Here is a 26,369-nt window from a genome sequence, read left to right as displayed (position 1 = left end):
GTTGCCATGCTGTCAATCAAAAGTACACACAAACAAGCCAAGAAGAATACATTCTCTCTCTCTCCGTTTCGTTCTCTGTAACTCTCTCTCACTCGCACACAAATAACAGTGACGCAGATTTAACTGTGTCTGGCTGAGTCGTGATGGATGTAGCCAGGTAGGGCAGTGGGGGAAATGGATGACTGCAGGCAGCCCACACAATGGATGATACTCACAGCTCGGGGAGACAGGTCTACACTAATGAGTGACTGACAGGCGCACATGCACTCATACACACAGGTAAATGACGGCAGGTAGATATCCAAATCTTGCAAACATAACAAAGTGGACATCACGTAATTTGGTTGGATTATGCACACATATTGTTTTGTGATGCCCTCAAATAAACACAAATGCCATCACACCGACACAGACACTGTTTGACGTACCAGGTATTAGGTCCATGTTTCCCTTTTTTTTTACTATTTACTTCACTTTTCTTCTCATCGTTTCTGTCAGTGTCAGACCATAATTGTTTTCACAACCTTCTCTCAAATACACACACAGAGTCACACTCAAACACCATGCTGGAGATATGTTTCTTTATCCAATGCTTTATGTCAAGCCCTTGCCCTATTTTCCCTCCCATCACTACTCATTACAGAACTCCGATTTTATATTTATTTCCCACGGAAAATAGATATACCACATCTCTGCAAACAGAGATATGTTACTCTGTATGTGTGTGTGTGTGTGTGTGTGTCACTTAGGTAGCCTAGAGGCTGTAAAAGTGGGCTCTCTCCCAACAAGTCAATTAAAATTACATTTAAAAAAATGGGTTCCAGCCAAGAGACTGTCAAAGCATAGATGAAAGGTTTGTACTCTATAAAAACAATGAACTACTTTGCACTGTTTTAATTGTCATTGATTATGCTGAGTATCATTGAAATGATGAGGTTAAGAACAAGGCTGCATTCAAGTGTGGCATCAAGCTTCATTTCCTGCATTGAGCAGCTATTGCAGGCCAATATGGCATATGGTCAATTTTTTTTACATTCCACTTCATCAATGTATAAAGGCAAACATTTGGGGTGTAGTGCCACCACAAAGTTCAACTCACACCACGGCCTTCAACTCTTCGACCCCTCAGCTAACATTAGTTTTTCCCTGACTTGATTGAGTCAATACTAATCCAAGCGATACAAGTTGCTCAATTTCAGCTGTGTTCACCTACCAGTTTGAGCTTTTAAAAAACATATACATTTTCTTCTTCTCGGAAATTAGTTGTTTTGACCATATTGTTTTGTAGATGGTATTATTATTAATGCTCTGGTGAGCCAGTTTTCAGTAATTTAGCAATTTGTTTTAGAAAATTGTTCAGTTGAATACTAGTTTGGTCATTTTCACCCAGTTAAATTGATTGCTATTTAAGCAACTGTTTCTTCTATAAATGATCCAGTCTTCAATTTATGCAGCGTCTTTGTTGTTTTGTTAACAGATTTACAATAATCTAAAGTGTTTGCATGTGAATGAATCTTACTGCAACACATCATCTTTATTGATACTGCTCAGCGGATTGACAAGCCCGTTATTGTGTCAACATTCATTATTATGGATGATAACCATTTACATAAGTAAGGGTTTGAATCCCTGGGCATGGCTGGAAATGTGGGTGGCTATTGGGAGTTTATGTATTTATGAATGCTGTCATACTGTATGTAAGTTAATATATTGTAAATATGTACCTCTGTGTAGGTAGTTTACAGCCAAAGTTTTGGTGTGTATGTTCTGGTGTTAATGTTAGTGGATGGCTCGTCATTTCTTAGCCATGCAGGCGGAAGGCCAATGCTGCGACAGCTTGGACCCACTTCACTTTCAATTAGTCGCCTGCCACTGTAGATGCCTGCTCACCAGCCTATCTGGAACTGGCTCAAGCCCTGTGTGTGTGTGTGTGTGTGTGTGTGTGTGTGTGTGTGTGTGTGTGTGTGTGTGTGTGTGTGTGTGTGTGTGTGTGTGTGTGTGTGTGTTTGTGTAGATTTATGAATGGTTGTGTGTATGTGTGTGTTTGAGTGTGTGTGATCTGGTCTGGTTGAGATATGTGCCAGGCTCTGTGACATCTCACCCCTTCCTAGTCACCTGCCAGACCTACTTTCGTATGTGTCACATACGAGTTATTGTGAGCAAAGAATGTTTTTACAAAGCACACAATAGATATCAAGCCCCAAAGCTAGCTGATGGATTCCCAACAGCACTGAGAGACCCACTGTAGGTTTAATTTATAAAAGTCACACTTTTTTGATCATCTGATTATGCTGTCAATTTTCCAATCTTCCAGTCTAAAACGATAAATTCCTCAACGTTGAATGATTATATTTAACATATTTAGTTAAAGTTATATTAAGTTTTCCACCATGTTTCCCGTTATTGAGGCGTTTAACTTGTTTTAAACCTTACAATCCTTTGAAATATGGAGTCCATATTCATCGACATAAGTTTATGTGAAGACAAAAACGTTGTAAATAGAAATATATGGTAATTACTTCAATGACTAGCCTGACCTCTGTCAGTTTGTTTACTATGTCACGGTTATTGTGTCAGAACATTAGGCATGTTAGTGAGTCTTGTTTTTGTAATTGAAATACTCTTGAACCTATGACCATGACTTGAAATATTGTGTGTCTGCTAGAACCTTTCTTTGACTGAACACATATCAGCAAGTGCGAGATCAAGACCCAAATGTGTTAAGTACACTTTCCAACTTATCAATTCTGTTTCAGGGAACTCTTTTGGTGTTTTAATAATGCACTTACCAAGATGAGAGAGGGTAACTGAGAGGAAACAAAGCAATCAAAGTCAAGTACAACCAACATGCCATTAAACCTTTTAATGATCTCAACCTTTCCATATTCTGGTTCACTGCAATTAGCAATAAAACTCTTAACGGGTGTGGACTAGTGATGTAGCTGCTGTAGCGCAGGTCAAGATATACGGTCATGCATAAGGACATGCACCATCTGTTATTTTCAGTGGCGTCTGACTCATACAGAGGGCATTGTAATGTACTGTGCCTCTGTTTCTTATAATGTTTCCCTTTCTCTTTGCTTTTTTTTTTTACAATGATGCCACCGATAAGCATATACAGACCAAAGTTTGTGTTTTACATATTCACAAATGATTCTGTGGTAGCCATTGTTAAGTGATGGGTTTTTCTAGCATTGAGATACAGTATTGAACATATATTCATCCCTGCTATTTCATAATGATAAGTCACTGACATTCAAATCTGGCATTCGATTTTTCAAGTGTATTGTACAGTTGTTTTATTTACATTATAATGGCAAAAAATAAATACTGTAGCGCCATGATGAAAAACATAACCTACTCACTGACTCTCATGCTAATACACATCTGCTTATCTCAACGACTTTGCTAGCATACAAATGTGTCTTTGAGACAAACTCAAATAGTGTAGTTTTATGAAACTAAATTGTTTATTGTTTCACTTTCCCTGTCCTTACCCAGATCTGCACCCCTGTGCCTGTGGACCCTGCTTGTGCAGATTTGTATCCAAACCCATTTGAAAATCCAAAACAGTATATCTTGAAAGCTCACGGATCTTTTCAAAGTCTCCTAAGACGCCCTGTGGAATTGTCACAGCTCAAGGTTGTTTTGGAGTGTCATCAGTGTCATCTGAACAATGATGCAAATGGAACAAAACTATAGAAAACCTTTCCCGCTCATTTTTCCTGATCAGGGCACGGAGTTAGGTATTGTTGCAGCTGTTATCATGGCCGAGACAGGATCCTCCCGTTACAATATGGCCTTTGTTGAAACTCGTCGACAGGATGCAGACACGTCTCACATTCCCTTCAGCATTCTGGGCTGGCTGTAAAGACCTCACACAATCACACTCTTGCTTCCACACACATTCCACACATCATATCCCAGAGCTCAGGAGAGGAAGCCATACAATGTTGATAGCAGCTTCCAGCTCGCACACTCTCCAAGGCTTAGCACACATTCACCTGCACCCACACACAAACACACACACAATGAAAAGTACCTGCGTGCACGTAGACAAGAGTCCACACTTGCAGACAGTTCTCAATACAGACCACAAATTACAGACATACTTTTGCACATATAGTACTCGCACACCTCTTGAACTGATGAGAGATACTGTTATTACCGTAAATACAGGAGACAAAGGTAACCCAGAATGAGTAAACTGTCTGGGAGGAGAGGGAGAGGTGAGGCGAAGAAATATATTCAAGAACTTGAGGAGTGGACAAAGCAGATATATTTATATTCATTTAATCTTCCTTTCACCATTGAGGCTGAAGCATTTTTATTATTCACTATCTGGTCGGTAAACCAGCACTTGGAGCAAACGCACAAGACAAAAGAAAAATATTAGTGTTACGCTTACTACCTATGAGCATTTCTATGTTTTGGTTAATTCACCCTAATCATGAAAAAAACATATTTTTTCACTTGCATTTAGTGTGGCAGCTATGGTTTAGGATGAATAGCTGGTCGTCAACCAATCGTTAAAATTTTCGACACCCCCTCTCCACATGTCAAAGTGTCCTTGGGCAAGACACTGAACCACAAACAGAACACATGGCCAGGCTACTGACCATTAAATGTGAGTGAATGTGTGAAAGGATCTATGTATAGGCTTCAATGTATTCACATAGAACCGAGCGATTATTTTTCACATGAAAAGATACAGTGGGGTAGTGAAGTCGCTCTCCTTCTGTGTGTGTTGTAATCTGAGCTTCTCTGTGCTTTGTTAAAATAACCAGGTCGGCATTGTGTGCCTTTTAGTGTATGTTGGTGCACGTGAGAACGTTTTGCTAGCGTTCTCATGGCCGGCGTTCTGCACTGCGCTAATACGTCTTACAGCTGATAAGGGTGTCCCTACCAATGGGTGTCATCGTGGAAGCATAGCGCCCACCCTCCGGTTTGTCCCCCAGGTGAATACTGTTCGCACTGTTGCCGTTGTTTGCACTGTTAGTGTGCTGGCTCAGCTGTCTCCATGTGCAGGAGCCATATGGAGGCACTAGATCAGCTCTAAATTTTGAATTTAGCACCTTTTAATGAGGCAAATTGTGAAAGTCTTTGGAAAAAAAGTGCTTTGTAAATATATTTGGTACTTAGCCATGCAGATAGTTTGGATTTAATTGGTTTAATCTGTCACCGAGATTTCCGTCTCCAACACTTTTATTTGAACTTTACGGAAGGAAAACTCCATATCAAATATGCTGACACCAGGTAAGCTATTAAATTTGCATCATTTGCATTTAAAGCCCATAGCTTGAACATATCCCTTCTTGTAATTTGTAATCTTCTGACCTTTTCCTTTTTGGCTGTTTCTTGGCCCTCGCTCTTTGCTGGGGATTTTCCAAACATTGGTTACCGTTCCTCTCACTACCACTACTTTTCTCATAACGGCTGTTCACCTGCCCTGCACATGAGCAGACACAAACTTGTTGCTGATTGGCTGGAAAAGTGTTGCGTGAATCAGTCTGAGCCACTTTGTTTATTTCCCATTTACAGAGCCAGGGCTGTGTACGAACACCAGATTTTTGTAAGTTATGGTGCCTAACATTTGTGTATTTTTGTAAGTGACATGAGCAAACACACTTTGATACACACACTCGGGCATCACTCCCTGGAACTCCTGCTCCATTGCCGAGCTGCCAGCCTCGCAACAGATCAATCATAGATCACAGCTAATGTCTTCCATTATAGCACCCTGTGATTGCCCTGTTATTATCACACTAATTATGATTATCATCATTATTATCATTTCTCTATTACAGTTCATTACTCCAGACTCGAAAGAGGGTAGTATAATGGTCTGAGTGGCAGTTATTCCATTTATTGATTGGTGAGAAGTTGCAAGCCTTGTTGCATGCTTTTTCTGTCTTCCGACAGAAGCTGTCTCAGTGCTGACAAGGCTAACAGGCCAGTCCACTACCCAGGTCTGACCTATTGGACTGTAAATTGGCAAAATCATACAACATTAAGAAGAGATTGAAAGCAATAAAGTAAGTACTGTAAATTCTTGCTTTCAAGCAAAGTTAGGGTAATTGAAAAAGAAAATACATTATAGCCTCAGGTTTGTGGCCATCATTGAACAAACAAATCTATTGAAAAGAAAATGAAAGAAAGCCAAGGCTCACTTTTGTGTTCAAGAGTTTAACAAAAAGGCCTGAAGAAACATAGTTTTACACCAAGGAAGATTGCCTCAGCCTTTTTTCAAAAAGCATCCTTTTATCTTTTCATACAAACACACAGGCAGATTGTTGTAAAATCTGTACCGACACATTGTGGTACCCCAGTTAAACAACAATCTGCTATACCAGATTTGTTATTTTCAGAAAATCAATAATTTATGCTTTTCCATTCAAAACACACAAACTCACAATGTGGTACACTGCATACTTACATGAAAGACTTTTCTTCATTCAGATTTCTGTCAGCCTAAAATGGCACTAACCTGTTTCATTCCGTGTTTTAGTATGTTTTTCCAGTTAATTGCAAGTATTAGGCATGTACAGAGGAGCTCAATCCTGTCTCCTTCAAAATTACGTTCCTATATACCTAAACTGTATTCTTAATTACGTTTCGAGGGAAAAGTATATTCTCCCTGATTAGGCTTGGGCCCTGGGCCTATTTTTAGGCATCTGCTCGAAAATTGCATACCCATACTAAAAAGAGTGTATTTCTCCAACTACAAGGTGTATTTTAATAGTTTTGGTGTTATAATAAAGGTAACACTTGTGAGATGTGTTCAGATATGTAATTATTAGTACATATGTTACTGGTTAAGAGTAAATTAAGATGGCATACAGCACAAATTGAAAATTTGAATTTTTGCCCAAAAAAAATGCAATTTCAGGATATTATTTTTCAGGAATGATGTAGATGCAAGCTTTAAACCTGTCCCAGATCATAGCACAATATATGGACAGTGTCCAGGCAAATTTTTACTTTGATAAAGTGAAGCATTCAAGCGTTAGAGAGGTTCTAGTACAGAGAGGTCAGACGAGGTCAGCCAAAATGTAATTTTGTTCCAGCTGTTCCATTGTAATTTTATATACTATATAATTATATATTTCACTTGTATGATGGGTCGATTTGACCCAATGAACCTTCCGTAGTCGCGTCAGAGCCTCCTCTGTTGAGACAACCCAACGTGACTTTGACTGTCAGAATCGTTAGCCAATCAGAATCAAAAAACCACGCGAGCGTCAAATTTCTAAAATCCGATTTGCTGAGACGTACAACCCTCCCTTTTTAGCTAGCATGCACAAAACAACCCGGGACCTCTCATTCAAACAGAGGGGCGTCCGGTGAGCACATGGACAGAAACAATTAACGGATCAATACTTTTTTTGCTGCAGAACATCTCAAAGTAAGGAGCTGGTTTATGATGTGATCGATAATGCGGATATTTAGATCGTCAGGTTGCTAGCAATCTTTTAAGCTAACGGGTGTTAGCATTGAATGAATTTTCAAAAACTCATTGGCATAAATGTGGCGAGTGGGTCTGCCTAGGGGGCGCTATATGGATTTTGATATTTGGTAATATATATAGCTTGTGTTTGGAGTTTGTACAAACAGTTGAGATTACTTTGTAGCGCAGGAGCTGCAGTTTGAGCAGGTATGCGACATCATTAGATTCGTTACTGATGAGTGCACTTGTTTGGCATTATGAGTGGGTGAATTTTTGGATGAACACGTGTGCCCCCGCCGGTGGGGGCTCTCGGGTCCAAGAGGTTTGTGATTAATGTTGTAAATTGAAATATAACAAAAACACAACTAAACTACTTGGCTTTGTTTAGTTCAACATAATGGTTTGGCTTTAAATTAATAGGTTTGTATTGTTAGTTAACTTAAGAACTTAAAGGACACAAACGGCAATCTCCTGGGTGAAAGTCCTGTATTTGTTCACTCTAGCCATTCATCCTGACCTCCTCCCTATGCCAACTACAACAAAGTTTAATTATGAACATATTTGTGAGACGTGAAAAACAAATGCAATCCGGGAGAAATTATGTTTCCTTTCAAAAGTAATTGTCAATGTATTTACTTTGCATGCAAATGTAATTTTTTTAAGAGACCAGGCTGGAGAGCTACCAGGCAGTGTCTTTTTAAAAAATAAAGAAGTGTACACACTTTGAGGCCCTTCCTGTGGGCAATATTGCAAATCAAATTGAGCACAGTTGATGTTTACTCGAGAGGTGTCTCAGCAGTGTGTTTCAACACACCCACCCAAACAACCTGAGGCAAACTGCACACACTTCCTCACTGGAAAGCACCAACAGACTGGGCTGCCTACTCTCGGACACAATCAGGCAGATGGCTCACTAGATAGGAAAACTGTCCCTTCTCTGAAATGTGAAGGAATTTGAATAAATGCATACTTTAAATAGCTTCTGTCTCTCACAGTCATCCACCTTAGTCAGCGGCTGACTCATAACCCTGTTTGCGGCATGCCAGACACTCAAGCTGTAGCAATGTGATTAAGGACAGAAAGAACGTCACATCATGCCGCTGCTGGCAGAACACCATTTATCTCCCGATATGTCAAGTTTTCATGAATCAAGACAAATGCTCTTGGGATTTGATTGACAACCATGCATTTTAGGAGATTACGCAATAAGCTTTGAAATTGTTTCATAAGGGAAAGGGTCATACACTTTTCCCAACTCACAGAGGAACACATTTCCATTCAGTTCAAATAAATATACATGTAAAACTGTACTGTGTGAACACTGTAGTGTAGTACATTTACACAATAGTATATAACGTACAGTATATCCTGTGTTTGTAAGCGTGATGTAACTCAGCTAACACGACACTCTCAGTGACATCTTATTTTAATTCAGATTTTCAACACTTAAAATGTTTTTGTGGAATCAACATTACTCACAGGACCCAATTATAAAATCACAAGTGTGATGTGTTGCTTTGGACAATGAGTCCACTCATTATTAATTTCCTCACCATCTTAATTCTAGCGCTGGCCTGAATACAGTTTTACAAGAGTCCAATAGAATGAATATTTGAATACACATTGTTACAGAACAAAAAAATGTACTTTTCATATCGGTCAATAATGCAAGACGTGTTTGTTTAATACTGTATACCAACGAGGAGGGAGCATCCTATTCATTATGTAGGCCTATTGATTGGCAGGAATGTACCCAATTGTGTTGTGATGGCAGAACTGTTAAGAAAAGCTTTCAACCAGATGGTTAACCAAACCTGACCTCAAATTTAAATAATTTTTTTTTATCATGAAAACTTTCTGTTTCTCTCCTCCTTCTTTCCCTTTCTCCTTTTTACCCTATTTCTACCTTGTCAGTGTGGATTTTAAGTAGCAGTGGTGATGTCCGGCTCCCGCCAAGCACTGGTGTTGCTGGATAACCATCACATGCACAAACACAGATTGTTCTACCTGCAACCCCCCCCCCCCCCCCCAACAAAGTGTGTTCTAAAACAACCAACAAGCAACAAACCAGAAAGCAAATCATGTATAGCGTTACACTATCAATCAAACCTGATTCGCTACTCAAAGTTAATAGAACACAGTGTCAAAAGCAGCGAGAAACCTCAAAGAATAAAAACTACATAGCTTTGCCGTCTGACTAAAACCCCAAAGAGCATAACCTGACAAAAGAGACATTCAAATTGAATGTATTTTCAACACTAAATGTGTTTGGGCTGTCTCTGTTGCAAAAAAGAAATTTGAGATTGAATGAATAAGAACACTTGATTGGTTCAAACGATTCAAACACAAGCCTACGTGGCCTAATCCTCAACTATGGTCTAGAATTGACACAATGTTCTTAATGACAAGCTAAGAGGTCATTTCAAATGTGCTGTTGCTGTGATTAAGCTACTGTAGGGCAGGTTCAAAAGACAGCGTCACTTAATTTCTTCCATCTGTGGTCTTGAATCTGAAATGCTTTGTGCTTCTCTTCATTTTGCTTTAACAAAAAGTGCAGCCACGGCAGCAACAGACATACCACGCAGAGCTGTTAGGTCAGCGTGGCTTGCTTGTGTTTTCACCTACAGATTGCAATATACCGCTCAACAAAGCTTGATAATGTACGAGACATCCAGCTGGTGTTGCTACATTTCAGATTACGTTTTTATAAGCCATTAAATAAAGATTATAAAGATGGCCCCAGTCCACAAGGCAGGAAAGAAAAGAAAGGAAAGAAGAGCAAGACATTTCAAAACACATTTCCTGTTGGCCAAAACCACAGCTGATTGCATACAAAACAGCTTCTGTCCTTTGGCACTGGTAGACACTGCCACACAATACCATGTCTACCGTGTGTGTGTGTGTGTGTGTGTGTGTGTGTGTGTGTGTGTGTGTGTGTGTGAGTGAGATTGTGATTGATTGATTTAATTTATTTGATATTTTAAAAAGTAAATCTAAAACTGCCCTGCAGTCATTTCATACATTAAAAATCACAGTGGAGAAAAACACACTAAAGCCTGAAAGCGTACTTCTATTTTGGTCTTCTAGTACAACACTAACACACCACAAGATAAAAACACAACAAGGGCGGACAGTACAATTAACATATAAATAGCAGGTGGCAGGGTGGCCGTGTCAACATCCTTTTATTATTTTGATCATCAAAAGTTAAAAATGTTAAATTAAATTGAATATGCTATGCCCTACTTCCCAACCAGTTCTTTAAAGTCACATGAAATATGCTCTGTGAAAAACTCAGATTTGTGGGCAGGTTATTCTACTGTACTGCTTCAATATAGAGGAATGTGTGTTGCCCAGACAGTTATTGAATTGAATTGAAAAGGCATGAAGTCTGTCAAGCTACCTCTTGTAAAGTAGCTATGATTTTCTGTTAAAAGTGACAAATAATTTGATACTTTGGTACTATATTTTTCAACAATTTGTAAGTGAGCAGCAAAATTATTCTTTTTTTCCACCTGTGTGCAAGTGCTTCAGCGCACAAAAATAGGCGCACACACAAGCATATGACCAAATTGTGCTACATCAATCAAATAAATGCATGGCTTATTACATGCAAATAAGATACACTTTCCTCACTTATTTTAATTATTTTTCCTATTCCATGCACACAAATAGTTACACATTAGCCATTAGTGTGCAAACATTGTATAATAACGTGTCAACAAATTAATTAACAAACTCATTTTAGAAATAGATTTTAACTCCTCTCAAAAACAAGAAGGAAATCGGTTTCATACGTTTTATTTGATGCTTGTAAGGTGCACATCAGAAAAAAAAAAGAAGTGATTTACAAATTGCTTCGCTTAAATGCGATTAACTTTATGTGCAAATTACAGGCTACTGTAATTGAAAAGGACAGGAACAAAGTGGATCTGCGCCAGTAATCGGACCATGTGGCTGCAGCTCTTTGGCTGTTGATAGAGGCTGACCAGTCGTATATTCCACCATGGCACTTTAAGTATGATGTTTTTCTGCCATGTGTACTCATTGGCAATAAGAGCAAAAGAGACGGAGTCAGACTGAACAAGAGAAAGAGCAAGACAGAGAGGGATAGCAGCAAATTACACCATTGCCAAGTACATTAACATATCCATCTGGTGTCTCATTCTGCCTCTACTCCTACTCACCCCATTGGCCCCTGTTTCCCCTCATCACTGGGCTTGAATGGGCCCTTCCAGGACAAGGTCATGTTGTTGGCGTGTGTTATGAATCTGCCACCTGAACCCAAAGGTGCCTGTGGGGGCCTGGCGCACAGGCATGCTGGCAGGGTGGCAGTAGTGGTGAAGTGATAGGAAACCAGGCTGAATCGCCCCGGTCTGGGTCACACATACACACTGAGTAACACCTTTATGTGTTCCTTTATGCTCTCACTCTCTGTGTTTTGTCTCCACATTACAGTACTATCAGCCATCCATCACTTAGCAACAATCATTTGATGTGTTTGTATTGTTAACTTGCATTCGGCCCATGTTTGTGTTTTGTGTGTTTCCCTCAGGAATTGGCGGTCACTGCCATCTCGTAGCAAGGTTCTATGTGGGTCATTGATGACCAAGTGTGCAACACTGTGCAATGTGGCCCATAACTTATATCTATGAGACAGAGAGGGACAAGCACACAGACGGATGGCATGACTGGAGTACAAATAGCCATCCAGTGGACATATTGCAGTATAGAAACGCGTGTGAGAGCAAGAAAGGGAGATACACCAAAAGAGAGCGGCAGCAAAATAAAGGATGTTTTACAATTTATTGAGATAACCCTCCAAACCTTATTACTCAACTAAGTCCAGGCTGTGTAGTGTTTTATTATTATAATAGAGAGCAAAAATCAAGCATTATCTAAAATTGAAATCACATCAGTGGAAAATTCAGGCCAATGATACCTTTAAGCAGATGCTTTGTAACCTATATCTCTTAATTTATCACATTGACCATATGAAAGTATTTTGTCAACCTGGAGAGTTTAAAGTACTTGGTAAAAGTGTACATATTATACCGAAGTGATATGCATGGAGTTGTGTTTGCATTGCCATGAACACAAGCCCCCCTACATGTAATTGAGACTGGGAGGAATGTATGTATTGTTTGTTGCTGTGTATGGCCTTTGAATCAGCTGCTCCACATCCTGCATCTTTTTGTGATGTGAAAGAGAAAATGGCTCTGGCGGCTTTTTGATGCGGGGACTTCACTTAGAATTTAATGAACTGATGCCCTTGCAGAGACAGCAACAGGAAGAAAAAAAGTATGAGATGATTCAATCTACAATAAGAGAGATGGATGTTTCTGCTGAGTGTTTGTAATTCTTTGCCCCCACCATATGTATACCTGCTCTTTTGTTGCTCTGTGTCCTTATTCAGCACGTCCTACCCTTTTCCCAACCTCACCTAAAGCCTTGACGTCCCCATCAGATCATAGATGTTAATGATATGCTGGCATCCCTCTGCCAGCGTCTATGACCCTACCTTATACACCATACATACTGTACACACAGACAATGACACACTTCCATAGTGTGAAACTAAAAAAAAGATAGAAATGCGCACACTTTAAGGTGTCTTTGGTGAGTCCAACTTTCACTGGAAAACATTATTTTGAAGAATTCATGAGAATTCATTTTGTTTCATCTGAATTTTGCTCATTACATTTTTTTTCACCCAAACTGTTTAAATGCTACATCAGAATGTCCTGGTTCTCTCTGAGTGACACCTTGAGGTGGTCTGCTATTAACCTGAAGTGAAATTATTTTGTAACTATGCACCGTTTCCTCTAAAATCAAATCTGAAATTAGACAAATCTAATTGTCAGCTGAAACAATATTAAATCTGTATATCCCTAAAGCACACAGACAGTTTGCTATCATTGTTTCCTCTTATCCCCCTTTTAGTAAAGGAAAGTAATCCAAACAGCATTCTAATTCCCTTGAAGCCAAACATATGTAGATGCAAACAAGTGCTTGTTAACTTCTTCTATGTGTTCATACTATGCAAATTTCAGTTTCAGCTGACATGAGTGTATTTAGCTTTCTACTCCTTCTAGGACCATAACTGGCATCCATGAGCATTATAGAACCATTACTATGAATTCTTTAGATGTTGGATATTCCTTTGTGAAGCCAAAAAGTGTGACGCAAACATAAAAGCTACATTTTACATAACATTCTCACCTAAAGCAGCTGCTTTTATTTGTATTGCTGTGCCATTGTTCTTTATGTCTCTCTCTGCCTGAGCATTTCACTCGGTCTCTCCTTCTATGGGTGGTGAGGTCAAAGGATATTCTTCTTCATACATTCATTCATAAGAGCTATAGCTGGATGAAGGGCTTCAAAACTCTAGCCTAAACGTTTATTTTCAAGTAAAAGTTTTCCTCTCATTTATTGCCGGGTTTTGTTTTTCTTTATCTCTTTTCATTAAAACAATCCCTTATGTACGGAGGCCCTGAGAGGCAAGGTGAAAAAATGTGTTTCATTATTTGTACTTATTCAAAACAAAAATTTGAATTCTTAATGTGTACAACAGAGAAGAAATGTCCTCTCTTCAAAGCTCTGAAAGATGTGCCAGAACTGGCTAATAGACTTGAGATAATATGTATTGTATTAGCAAAGTAATTGTTAGAGGTTTGGATAAAATACTTGTGAGGATTTCTTACACAAGTAAAAATACACAGCTGAACCATCTAATCACATTCATGAGCTGAACTGACTATTCCACTGGAAGCAGACAATATGAATTCTATGACTGCAGAATTGTTAACTTAAAAATCAACTGCCATGGCCAAGAGGGGTCATCGCCTGCTCAGCTGCCACAGTGACAGTTACAGGAAAGAGGTTGAATCCCATTTAGAGTGATGGCTGCTTGACAGCTCTTCAGCAAAAACACAACTCCCTTTCTCCCTCAGAATCATTTCCTTATCTCTAATCTAGAATATCAATGTTGTGAAATAAAATAACGTCTTCTAGCACCTCATGTCATTTCATATTTTTTAACAAATCATTTTCATGATTATTCCAGGATCGTAGCAGCATCCATCCCCCCCCGTCTTCTGTGCCCTCTAAACGATGGTAACAGCCTCTGCAATATTGAATTCAAACTAGGCTTTGCTGTGAATTTACTTGTAATTCCAGTGGAAGGGCATGGCAGAGTTATCAGCCGTAGTTAGTCTTTTGTTTTAACCAGAGGATCTTGTTTCAAGCTTCTATGCTGCCAAACGTCAACCCTGTTGAATTGTCCGTGAGCAGGATCTGCTAGTGAACCTGATGCCTGACCTGACTTCAAAGAAGTCCAAAAGAAATTCCAACAAAGAGCAATAGATTTGCACACACACTATGTTTTTCCCAAACTAATCTTTCAACCACAAATCAAAGAGAGGGAATTAAAAAAACTAAAACAAATTCTGCAGTCACAGACGTTACTATGCATCTGACTGGGAAGGGGTCGGATCTATCAGTCATGTGAGCTGTCAATCACTGATGTGTGTATGTTTAAGGCCCTATGCTAATAGTGGTGTGGGACGTAGGGAAGACATTGGCAAGCTGAGGTATAATGACAGTGAACGAGGTTATAAGAGTAGCTTTTCTTCTCATGATGTTTTCAGGGTGTGATAATGCACATTGAAGGCTAACTTCACAGTAAACAATTGACTGTCATTGATTTTAACCTGCATTTTTCTAATGGGCTTAGTTTACAAGTGCAGGATAGTATACGCTGTTATTCTCTGTAAAAATCCCATGAGACTTTATAAAAAATGTATTCAGCCCAATGAGCTCAAATAATGTTTTTATAAAGTCATAAGCCTTTTCAATTCCACAAAACATAATTATACACTTGACTACCCGATTGAATAAAATGATGACATACTGTATAACACTAAAGATACAGTATTAGCCAGTATCAGTTGGGGAGGTTGTTCCTGAGAGATTTTAGTAATTGGAGAGAACATTTGAAAAAGGTTGAGATAAAGGTCACTATGCTTGATCTATGTTTTTTTCTCTTTTTTTTCTTCGTATAAATGCCAATGCCTTTTTATTGAATTGCTTGAGCTGGTTTGGATGAATTATACTTGTTTTAGTTTTTTTCATACTTAGCGCATATAATGAAATGACATTTCAAGAGACCTCATTATGAGGGATATGAAACAAATTTGAGCTGCATTTTATCCAAAATAATTACCTGAGTATTGGCTGTTGTATAATGTTAATGTATCATGTTTGCTCCCAGAATAATTACTCCCAGTAAAATGTGGCATTTGGCATTCATACATTTTTAAATATTGTGGGAATTGGACAAAATTGCAATCTCTCATTAAATAATGTAAGGATTGGTTGGTTTTGTACTAATTGTTATTTTCACAAGATTGCATGCGCGTGTTTGTTGTATCCCTTTAGGACTTAACACCAAGCGCTTCCTATAGCTTTAAGATTTAATGGATCCTTTTTTTCTGTGCATATACAAATTAATCTAATTCATTATTTCAGCATATATCCCTGCTTCCATCAGAGCACAGGTCAGAAAATTAATATAGTAGGTCATTGAGTGAGTAGAGACCATAACTTGACTTCAACTGGCATTTACATTGTTTCTCTAACCCTTTTTATTAATGCTGAACCGAAGACAGCAGCGATAGAGAGGGAAGAGAGACTTCATTCTACAAGACAATTCAGACCAGCTTGCTGGCTCCAAGGCATCCATAAATGCTTTACGCACAATTGAGGATTGTCTGGGCACGCTAATGTGCTTCTGTGTGTGTGTGTGTGTGTGTGTGTGTGTGTGTGTGTGTGTGTGTGTGTGTGTGTGCGCACACACTTGTTTTTCTGTCTTTGTGATGACCAATTTTAATTTTAGACTTTCAGAGTGAGGACATTTTGGCTGGTCCTCACTTCTCACCTGAGGATTAAGACTTGGTTTTTATGTTCAGATTATAATTAAACTTAGAGTAGAGGTTGGAGTTTGGCATGTAGTTCCGATGGTTAAGGTTAGGGTCCTTCATATACAAAGTTTATATATGTGTGTGTGTGTGTGTGTGTGTGTGTGTGTGTGTGTGTGAGAGAGAGATAATTTTACACACATTTGCTTGAACAACCCATCATATTTGCTATGTGTGCATAGAGCAATTCTTCCTTTTCAGGAGGTTAAGAGAAATTGTAGCAAATATTTCATTTCACACAGTATTCTGATTTTGGTGTCCGAGGCCACAAATAATTTGACTACGGACACGAGTAAAGATAAGGACTGTTGTGCTTCCATCATAACAGACAATGCTACACCAGTGGCTGAAAATCACTTTAAATGTTGCAGACACTTTTTGACATTGGATCCATATCTGTTCATCCTTTTTTTTTAATCAGCACAATACTTGTTTTGCCATCTTATTATTAAATAAAAGTGATGATTGCATACTGTGCCTCTTCTATTACACTCATGAGAGTGTTTGTTCATATAAGGGAGACAAACCCTCTTTTCCACTGTAGGTACGGCAGTGGATTCTGCATTAGGCATTCATCAGAGAGAATAAATGTATATAGACAAGGGTTCCCCTCATACACTGCTAACACAGTTTGAGGACAGACAAATTGATCAAATTCAAGGGCCCCCTAATGTCGTTTTCTAAATTCTTTCTGACATGGGAGCTCAAAATGAAATGAAAGCCTACTGCTTTCATCAGTATTGTGTTATCGTCAACCCCCTTCCCCCCTCAGTTCCTCCTCCACATTGGTCCAATTCGTTTCACCTCATCCCTTAAACAGTGAATCACCTTCTCCCATGCCCACTGTGATCTTTTTATATCCAAACCATACATTAAACATGCGCAACGTCAAGCAGATGCTACTGGTGTCACGAACCTCCAATAAACCTGCGACATTATTCACAATGTGAATATCACAAAATAGACAGTCACTAAACATCCTGTACCCTCTAGAAATACTGGCATCCCAGTTAAAATGAGTCAAAGAGGCTTTACTATAAAGACATAATCAGCACAGATGAGTCATGCTCTCTTTCAGTGTTCAGAATAAAATTACTCTCATTCATAGTAATTACAATTTTGTACAGAGTCTGGTGTTGAGCACTTAAAAAAAGAGATGCACTGTGTCTCACAACAACTGACATCCTTTAAGTAAAAATAAAAGTACATTTCACTGTGATTTGGTGTAGCTTTTGGTAATTTATTGTAGAATTGCATATTACTTTGAGACCAGCCTTCTGAGGGGGCACTTGTAGGTGCTTAAACCATATCGTTCAAGGGCCAATGTATACCTGCAAAACAGTTAAGAGGCCCCATAATGTATTATAAATAATCAAAATGAATGACATCAAATAGTGCTGAAGCCATATTAAATAGATACGTCAAACTAATTACCTGTAATTGGTTAAAAATAATGGTAAAAAAAAAAAAGTTAAAGTGAGAGCTGTGAGAGCAAGGAATAAATTCCTCTTGCGTCACTATGGGGACAAATCCACAGTAAATGACGTCATTCCAACACCAACACAGGAGGCGGACACACAAGAGGCTTAAAGAGCCTCTATAGGATGTTCAATCTCATTAGAAGTGTTTCCTCATGAATAATATTGAATAAGAATGAATCACTTGATTATAGATTCCTGTATGTGTGTGTGTGCTGACTGTGTGTGTTGACAGCTTCCTCTGTGTGCGACTGTGTGTGTGCATCTATCTTGCTAGAATAAACAACATTGGGAAGTGCTAGTCGGTGAAAAGTGGGCACCACCTCTTCTTGCTATTCTCCTATTGATTTAATCTCCAGCCCTTTGCCACCAGCCCCAAATCTGTCTTCACAAAACACATCTGAGGACAATCCCAGTCGGGTTTTGTTCACATGACTCTTTAAAATGAGCATAAATAACCATGACGGGAGGTCAGAATATTTTCCGGGACAGTCATAATTTCCCTGACTGGTGAGAGAGTGGTAAAGCATCCAGCACACGGACCTGTAGCTTGGGCCCTTTTCATCTTCCATTATTTTTGTTCGAATCGGATTTCCTTCACCACTATTTCCACTTCAGAATGACTCTGCTTGCATTCTTTACATTTAAAAGAACTCTGTAATCTGAAACATGGATAGCAAAGATTGTCATGCAGAGTTGTTAAAGGTTACATGGAACGCTTTTTTTTGTAGCTAGATGCAAAAGTAACACAAAAACAAAATAAATATTATGTTCATGTGACTGTGAAATGTAGAAAAACTGCTTCTTCCCTTGGCTTGCTTTCCTATGTAAAATCGCCGTGTGCAGGGTTTAGGGCATGGGCCTGATCCCTACTGATTGAAAAGCAGCCTGTGTCTGGAGGTGCGATCATAACAGAGTCTGTCTGAAGCCCGTGGATTTTCTCTGGTGGCAGGCTTACCTGAAATACAACTTCCACAACTGCCATCTCCCTGGCTGTCGCATCGAGGCTTGCTACAATTACAAATGTCTGGCAGTGAGTTGTTCTCATCATGTCCACATGGGAGGGCAGTAAATGAGAGCAACCGAGTAGAAAAAGAAAAAAAAAGTTTGTTCCTCACGCACGTCTGCAGCCACTTCCCACTCTGCACACTTCCATCACCTCCCCCTCTCAATCTCATTGTGCTGGCAAATTAAAATTCACGGGTTGCCAAGCCATCTATTCTCCCTCCTCTGCTTAATTGTCTCGAAAATTGAGGAGATTACCGAGTGCGATTTATGTACAAATAAGAATCTGTCAGAAACCTGGCAATGTATACCATGACATACACGCACACATAGACTCTGATGATTTGGAAACTGTTGGCAATGAACTCAGAAACAAACCTTTATCCTTTTCAGTTCTACACTTTCTGTGTATTACACTGAGCAACGCATGAGGAAAAACACACAGAGACGAATGAAAATCACACGTCATCACTCAGTGTGTTTTGATGCTGATCATCGTCCTCTTTGTCTACATTAGTGTTTCTTTTCCCAAAATGTATTCTCGCTAAACTGTAAATATAAGGTCACACTGCAGCACAACCAACACCATTGTTACTGCCAACAATATTGGTGTCACCTATTTTCTCAGGAGATCACCCGCTTTGAATATTATCAGCCGATTGAATGGTAATCAGCGGATATCAGCTTCACAAATGTGAGTTAGCAGTGGCCTGCTACAACTACTAGTAGGTACAGAAGGCTGTTGTCATGAGTTCACATGGTCGATCACCGCTTTGGATACAAAATAATGTCAATCTCTGGTGGCCAGGGGTGGGCTGGACATAGGGGATACCGGGGAAATCCCCGGTAGGCTGACGGGGTTGGGCTGGTCCAATACCGGCCCACCTTCATCACCAACCGGCCCTCCCTCTGATATCGCCGGCCCCGACTATATTCTATGGTTCACAGAACACGTTAAATTTACTCTAGTATCTAAAGTCATTAATCACTGACTGACATTTATGCTACTCCTCGCAATCTGTATTCACACTCATGGTTTCCATCTTCTTTACTCATCTAATCTCTTCCATCAGTCTAACTTTGTTTTAGGTGTTAATCACTCTAGCCTACTCACTTGTGTCACTCGCTCGCAGACGAAGCCGTTTTTGAGCGCGAGCCGGCAGCATGGCACCGGCACCAAAGCGTAAATCCTTTAAAGGTGGAGCTGAAACTGGTCAATACGTGCGATGCATTGAGTGGGCCGGTCTGACAGTAACTCCCAGGCCACTTTTTTCCCCCAGTCCGGCCCTGCTAGTGGCCGTAATAATTAGTAATAACACGAGCAAAGGGGAAAGTCTGGGTCCACATGGGGTTGTGGTCGTGGGCTATAGGACTCTTCCCGAGAGACTGCTGCTCATGTCCCGCGTGAAACTAAAAGGCGACTCAGCACTTACTGTACTTTTGTTACGTAATGTACGTACATCACTAGCGCCAAGTTACGTGAGTTAACTAATGAGCGTATTTATTCTAACCAAAACCACAATGTTTTTATTAAAGTAGTTTTTGTTGCTTAAACCAAAAGGTGGTTTGTCTGTCCACAAAATGAAGTTTCACTTTCACAAAGTCGTGGGGCAGTTTTTTAACGATAACGACTTTTAACGGCCACTCATAACATCAAAAATAGGTGAGTGGATTAAAAATCAGCTGCCCAAAAAGTATTTAGCAGTAGAGGTCATAAACCAATCTGAATATGAATTTGCTACATATATTTGCACAAGTCATACTGTACATTTATCACCAAATGTTTTGGCAATCAAACACCCACTTGTTGTTGGAACATATATTTTTTATTAGTCATTTAAATGAAGCTGCCAGAAGTTCATAAATTTAGTATCAGTTTAACATATGTCCAACTTGGCAACAATGGTTCGCAGCTAACATTTGGCACACAAGAGCTTATTGAGCTTGAGGCCAGTGATAATATTCCTACAAGCAAACATAAACTGCAGTAAATGGCGATCATACAGTATGCTATCAGTGAGAGAGGGCTGTGCACTTCCCCATGTTTCCTGATCCCACAAACCATTGGTGGTTTGAAGCGTCAAGGGATCTGCCACTGCCCCTCTCTAATCACTTATATCATTGCTCTAAATGGAACAGTTTGGTTAGTATTAAACTAATACAAAGGCATACAGAAGACAAGATTCATAACAAAAAAAAAAACAAAGAAGTCCTCACCTTTAATTAAGCTTCCTCACTTTATCTATGAATCTGTCAATGTCGTGACATTTTCTGAAGAACTGATGAAACAAAGGTTACGATATTGTAATCCTAGTTCTATAAGCACAGAAGGACTCTACTGGACTATTTGGGTAATAATAATAATAATAATAATATTATTACATTTATTTATTTATTTGGTTGCTATCTTACACCTTCTTCAGTAAGCAGCATAGGAGCGACAGGGTTTGTTTTAACTTAGAACTAGGACAGAATCCCTTTCAAGTAAATCTGGATAACTTTCTGAGATGTCTTAACTCTTGTATGGACATATTTAAATTAAGGGTGAGGCACATTCAGGTGTATAAATTAAATATCTCAATTCCACAGCATCCTATGATACATTTTCACAGTTTCCAACATTAAAACAGAGTAGCATATTATTTTTGCACACTCAAATCTACAGTAAAGGCTCTATTGACTTGTTGACTCTGAGTCCTTATAGGTAAAGTAAATTGCAATGAAATTGTGGAATTATGGAAGTAATTCTATAATGAATTGAATCCTGTCAATAGATTATACTTTTATAAAGTAGGGGGTACATCTGTGCCTTTTGTGTGTGAATATAAGGGATCACTGGATGTAATGTAGGGCACAAACATCCAGTGAGAAAAAGTCAACAACACACACTTTGCTTGTATTCAATTTTACTGTGTGTGTGTGTGTGTGTGTGTGTGTGTGTGTGTGTGTGTGTGTGTGTGTGTGTGTGTGTGTGTGTAAGAAAATATTTCATTATTTAATTTAGGTCGTGTCATGACTGAACTTTCTTTTTTTGCCTTTTTTCTTTTCTACCAGCTCAATATGTATGCTCTTTTTTCACTTCCTCTGTCAAGTTTTTTCCACCCTAACCATCACACACACACACGCACACGCGTGCACACACACTCATGCACACACATACACACTCATTTACATATGCAGGTGTATCTCCATTCGAGTTGCACGTCTGCATGTACGTGCGGGTTTGTGTGTAAATGCACAGGTGTGTGCTCTAACCACATGTTCTCTCCTGGGAGGGAGCCAAATGAGGCAGTGTGATTATAGCCTTACCAATGTAATCTCACCTCTTAGGCTGTCGCCACTCAACCCCACCTCTACCCACCCTTCCTCCTCTCGCCTCCTCCATCCACTCCTCCTTTCATTCCAGCCACTCCAGCTAAATCCAATTTGTTATAGTTTCAAATAAGGCCATGTTTTTCTGTGCTCTTGCCACTTCAAACAAAGTGGCTTCTGTTATTGCTCGTCCAATTTGAAAGTTGAACGTTTTTTTTCCTCATCTCTCTTTGCCTTCAGGTCCCATCTTTCTTTCTCCTCAGGTCCACACTTGCATTGACGCACAATCGGCAGTGTACTCTAGATGTGGAGCACAAGATGCAGCAACAGCTGTTACGCAATTATACAGAGCTGTTCTTTTGTAGCTTGAGGATATTATTGCCATTTTTGTCAGACTGAACTTTTCTATCTGCTGACACAAGGTTGACAGACAGATTGACACTGCAAATAGAACACACTTTTTTCATAAGTACATTTTATTTTAACATTTTCCAAGAAAAGATTAGTAACGACCCCTCTTATTGGCAACTATATCTGTCCCAAGTGTGTGCTCCAAGTAGATTTGAGGGGGATATATACTCTCCCCTACTACTCTCCCCTGAAGATCCCCTAAGAATGAATTGTGTAGTTTTATCAAATGGAAACTTGGTCGGAACATCTAAAAATGTCCGACTATTGTCTTTGCCTTTGTTTGAGGCAGATAATCAGTACCAATTAGATATAAACAGGAATAAAGTGTAAAGATGTGGTCTCTAATTGTCCAGTAAATGTATTGAATGAAATGTTTACCTCCAACATGCTTCTCTCTCCTATAGGTTTTTTTTAATTATTATTATTATTATTATTATTGCCTCTGGGTTGTGCTGCTTTTATTGCATTGTCAAGCATTTGGCAATACCGAGGACTTTTCCACATTCTAGTTGTTGATTAATTGGAAATTAAAACTATAAAAATACCAATGTGGTGATAATGGTGACGACACAAATAATTATAGAAATTCTAATGGGGTCTTGATGATGGAAGTGACAATGATGATGAAGACAGATGGTGATGTTGAACAGGAGCCAGACTTGCATGTGTGTGGTTTTTGCATACCAGTGCATACTCATGCCTGCAGATAGGTGTATTTTGTCTAAATTAACTCAATATAAAATAATTGCTGTGTGTGTGCGTTACAGGGGATGATGTATCTGGAGGAGCGTAGGCTGGTCCACAGGGATCTGGCAGCCCGAAATGTCCTGGTTAAATCTCCCAACCACGTCAAGATCACCGACTTCGGTCTGGCGCGGCTGTTGGATGTTAATGAGAAGGAGTATAATGCTGATGGAGGAAAGGTAAATGCTGTCATTACTTTGTGACACGTTATTTACACTGTCAGACAAATAATTCAACAAATAAAATAAAAAAACCTGTATGTCTACATTTGACATCTTACACCCCAGACTGTACTGTGCAAGACTATGGACGGTATAATGAGCCTCTGAAATACTTACAACTGTTTTAAGTGGGGAAAAATGCTGTATTTTTATTCATGGATACATTTAGAAAAAGCTCAAAGACATAGTTTGACATATTTGAAAATACGTTTTTGCTTTCAGACAGTTGGAAAGGTGGATGAGAGAGAGAGAGTTCAGTTGATTCAGAGGCTAAGCTGATTAAAAACACACAGACACACTCCCATGGAAACAGTTGGTAATAATAATAATTCAAAATTAAATTAGACAATGTGAATAGTATTTGTATTAGATAATTGGTATTTGTATTAAACAAATAAAATACTATTGTCAAATTAATTATATTTAAACACCCCAATATCACTAGGGATGTACCAATCTAGCTGTTTCAGTCCAAATACTGATACAGATACCTGGGCTTTGCCAGTACTGAGTACCAATCTGATATTGTGTTTTAGTCAGTACAGCTAAGGCTTGACTTAAACATTGCTTTATTTTTCATGGTAAAACAAAATGTAACAACTAAATACACAAGGTATATATTTACTATTACAATAATATATTGTACACCAGCAACTTGGTAAGATTAACTTGAATTAAAACTGCAAACCTTTTTACTACAGCAACAAACTGGTCAAAATTGAATCAGGAATTACAATTCCAGTATATATCGTCTCTCTTAGTGAGCTTTCTTCCTAACTTTATTCACGCGCTTGGATTTCTGCTCAAACTGTATGATTGCACTCAAAATATTGTTGCTCTAATAAACGCACCCGCAACAAGACAAGGATCATTTCATTGGTCCAACACTACACCTAGCATTCTGTTGTTTGGAGAATTTTGACAGGGTTGTTGCACAGAAAATCCAAGAGCAGAAAATAAATCTGAGAGCAGATGATTCACTACCGCACTGAAGCAGCCTGAGTGTGAAGAGAAGGGCTGAAGCGAGAGCCCAGGAAGTCTGTGAAAGCTATCATATACCTGCATGCGAGCATATAGTTTCAGCAGAAGCAAAGCAAATCCAAGTACAAGGAAGAGCTATTTGGATGTGAGGACAGGGTTTTGAGGGAAAGCATTACAAAATATGAAAGTGAAATCAATGATTCATGCTCTCAAATTGAAAAAAAAACATGTTATCTTGTAACCATCTATTATAAAGACAGGGAAAAAGCTCCATACGCTCATCCTGCTTTCTTGTGTTACTTCTTTGTTAGGTTAAGGCAACAAAAGTACATGGTTAGGTTGAGGAAAGAAAAGATTATGGTTTGGCTTTCGAACTTTACTTACGTAATCTACATAATTTAAAATACTTAAACTTTGACTTTTGGGTTCTCCTGGGACATAGACACCAGTCTCCTAGGTGAAAGTCCCATGTTTGACCCCTCCATCCACCTTAACCTCTTCCATACACACACTTTGATTAAAACTTATTGCTGTTGAACCTGGAAATGTGTGTGTCCACCATGACAAAGAATCCTAATTGACTTTCAATTGGCATTGTTTCTGTGGTGCCGCAATGTCATTTTTTCCCCAGTGCAGTTAAGAGGCCATGGTCATTTCATGTATATCTGTGAGAGCAGGCTGGCTTCTGTGCATGTGTATGGTTGTCTTCTGTTTCATCAAACCTGGTTTTCCTTCACTCTCTCATATCTCTCTTCTCTCAAACATGGTTTACATACTGACATGCTGTGCTTCTACCTGGCAGATGCCCATCAAATGGATGGCACTGGAGTGTATCCATTACAGGAAGTTTACTCATCAGAGTGACGTTTGGAGTTACGGTAAGCTTCAAATCTTTTTTTTTGTAACCTACGTTAGACGAACCATTAGAGCCAGAATATTTTCATAGAAGAGGCATTTCTGAATTATTCTTCAGTGATTTTCCTTTTAACGTGACATTAAAATACATTATTTTCAAGAAACCTATATGCAAAGTGACTTGCAATGAGTGAATTTCGTTATACGAGCAAGAGATTGATGTACATAAAAATTGTGTAAGTGCATGCCTTCTAAATAAATAAATAATATTATGTTCAGTGTTAAAATGGATGTCAAATGCTGGATAGCCAAAAATGTCCTCAAGCTTAATGAGAGTTGCTTTAATTATTAATAAGGTCATTCATTGATTATTATGGTTGCTGTAATTGTGTGTGTTATGGTTATTTAACATTAGTTTTTAGATTATTTATTGTATTATATTATTTCATTATGAATGTAGTCAATTCTTCAATGTTTTCTATAGATAAATAGACTTCACTTTCCTGAAGTTTTAAAGGAAATGCAATGTAATAAGTGATGTGTGTGAATGTAGCAAAGTGTGAAAAGGTGGGTTTTCAGCCTGCGGCAGAAGATGGGCAGTAACTCTGCTCTCCTGACTTCAGCGTGGAGTTCATTCCACCACTGTAGGGTCACAACAAGGGAGAGCCTTCACTGAGATTAGCAACCCCAGGGTCCACTGAGTGATAGGGTTGCCAATCGTCTAGACGGCGAGGCACAGTGGTTGCAACAGAAACCACAAAGACAAACACAAGACTTATTAGTAATAGGCAGAAGTAAATACATATTAAAAATAAAATATCAGGAATGCTGTAGATTATGGATGCAAGTTAATCTTGTGAGGCATATGGTTTGCATTACATGTACAATAAACTTCAGTCTGCTTCCTTAACAGGCAGGTCCTTAACAGATCTAAGGC

At 39.0% G+C, this 26,369-nt stretch overlaps 1 protein-coding gene across 1 annotated transcript in view; it reads left to right on the top strand.

The window, feature by feature from the left end:
- LOC137889938 (receptor tyrosine-protein kinase erbB-4-like) overlaps nt 1-26,369 on the top strand; it is a 286,634-nt gene that overhangs the window by 244,168 nt on the left and 16,097 nt on the right. The window contains exons 20-21 of the mRNA XM_068733985.1: nt 23,399-23,554; nt 25,380-25,455. Coding sequence (XP_068590086.1) covers nt 23,399-23,554; nt 25,380-25,455 — 232 coding nt within the window. The remainder of the gene's footprint in view (nt 1-23,398; nt 23,555-25,379; nt 25,456-26,369) is intronic.

The sequence above is a fragment of the Cebidichthys violaceus genome, unplaced genomic scaffold (assembly GCF_023349555.1).
Source record: "Cebidichthys violaceus isolate CVI_PGR_0920_01 unplaced genomic scaffold, fCebVio1.0.p SCAF_11, whole genome shotgun sequence".
Classification (NCBI taxonomy): Eukaryota; Metazoa; Chordata; class Actinopteri; order Perciformes; family Stichaeidae; genus Cebidichthys; species Cebidichthys violaceus.
Note: the sequence above shows the minus strand (reverse complement) of the source record. Positions and strands in the feature narration are given on the sequence as shown.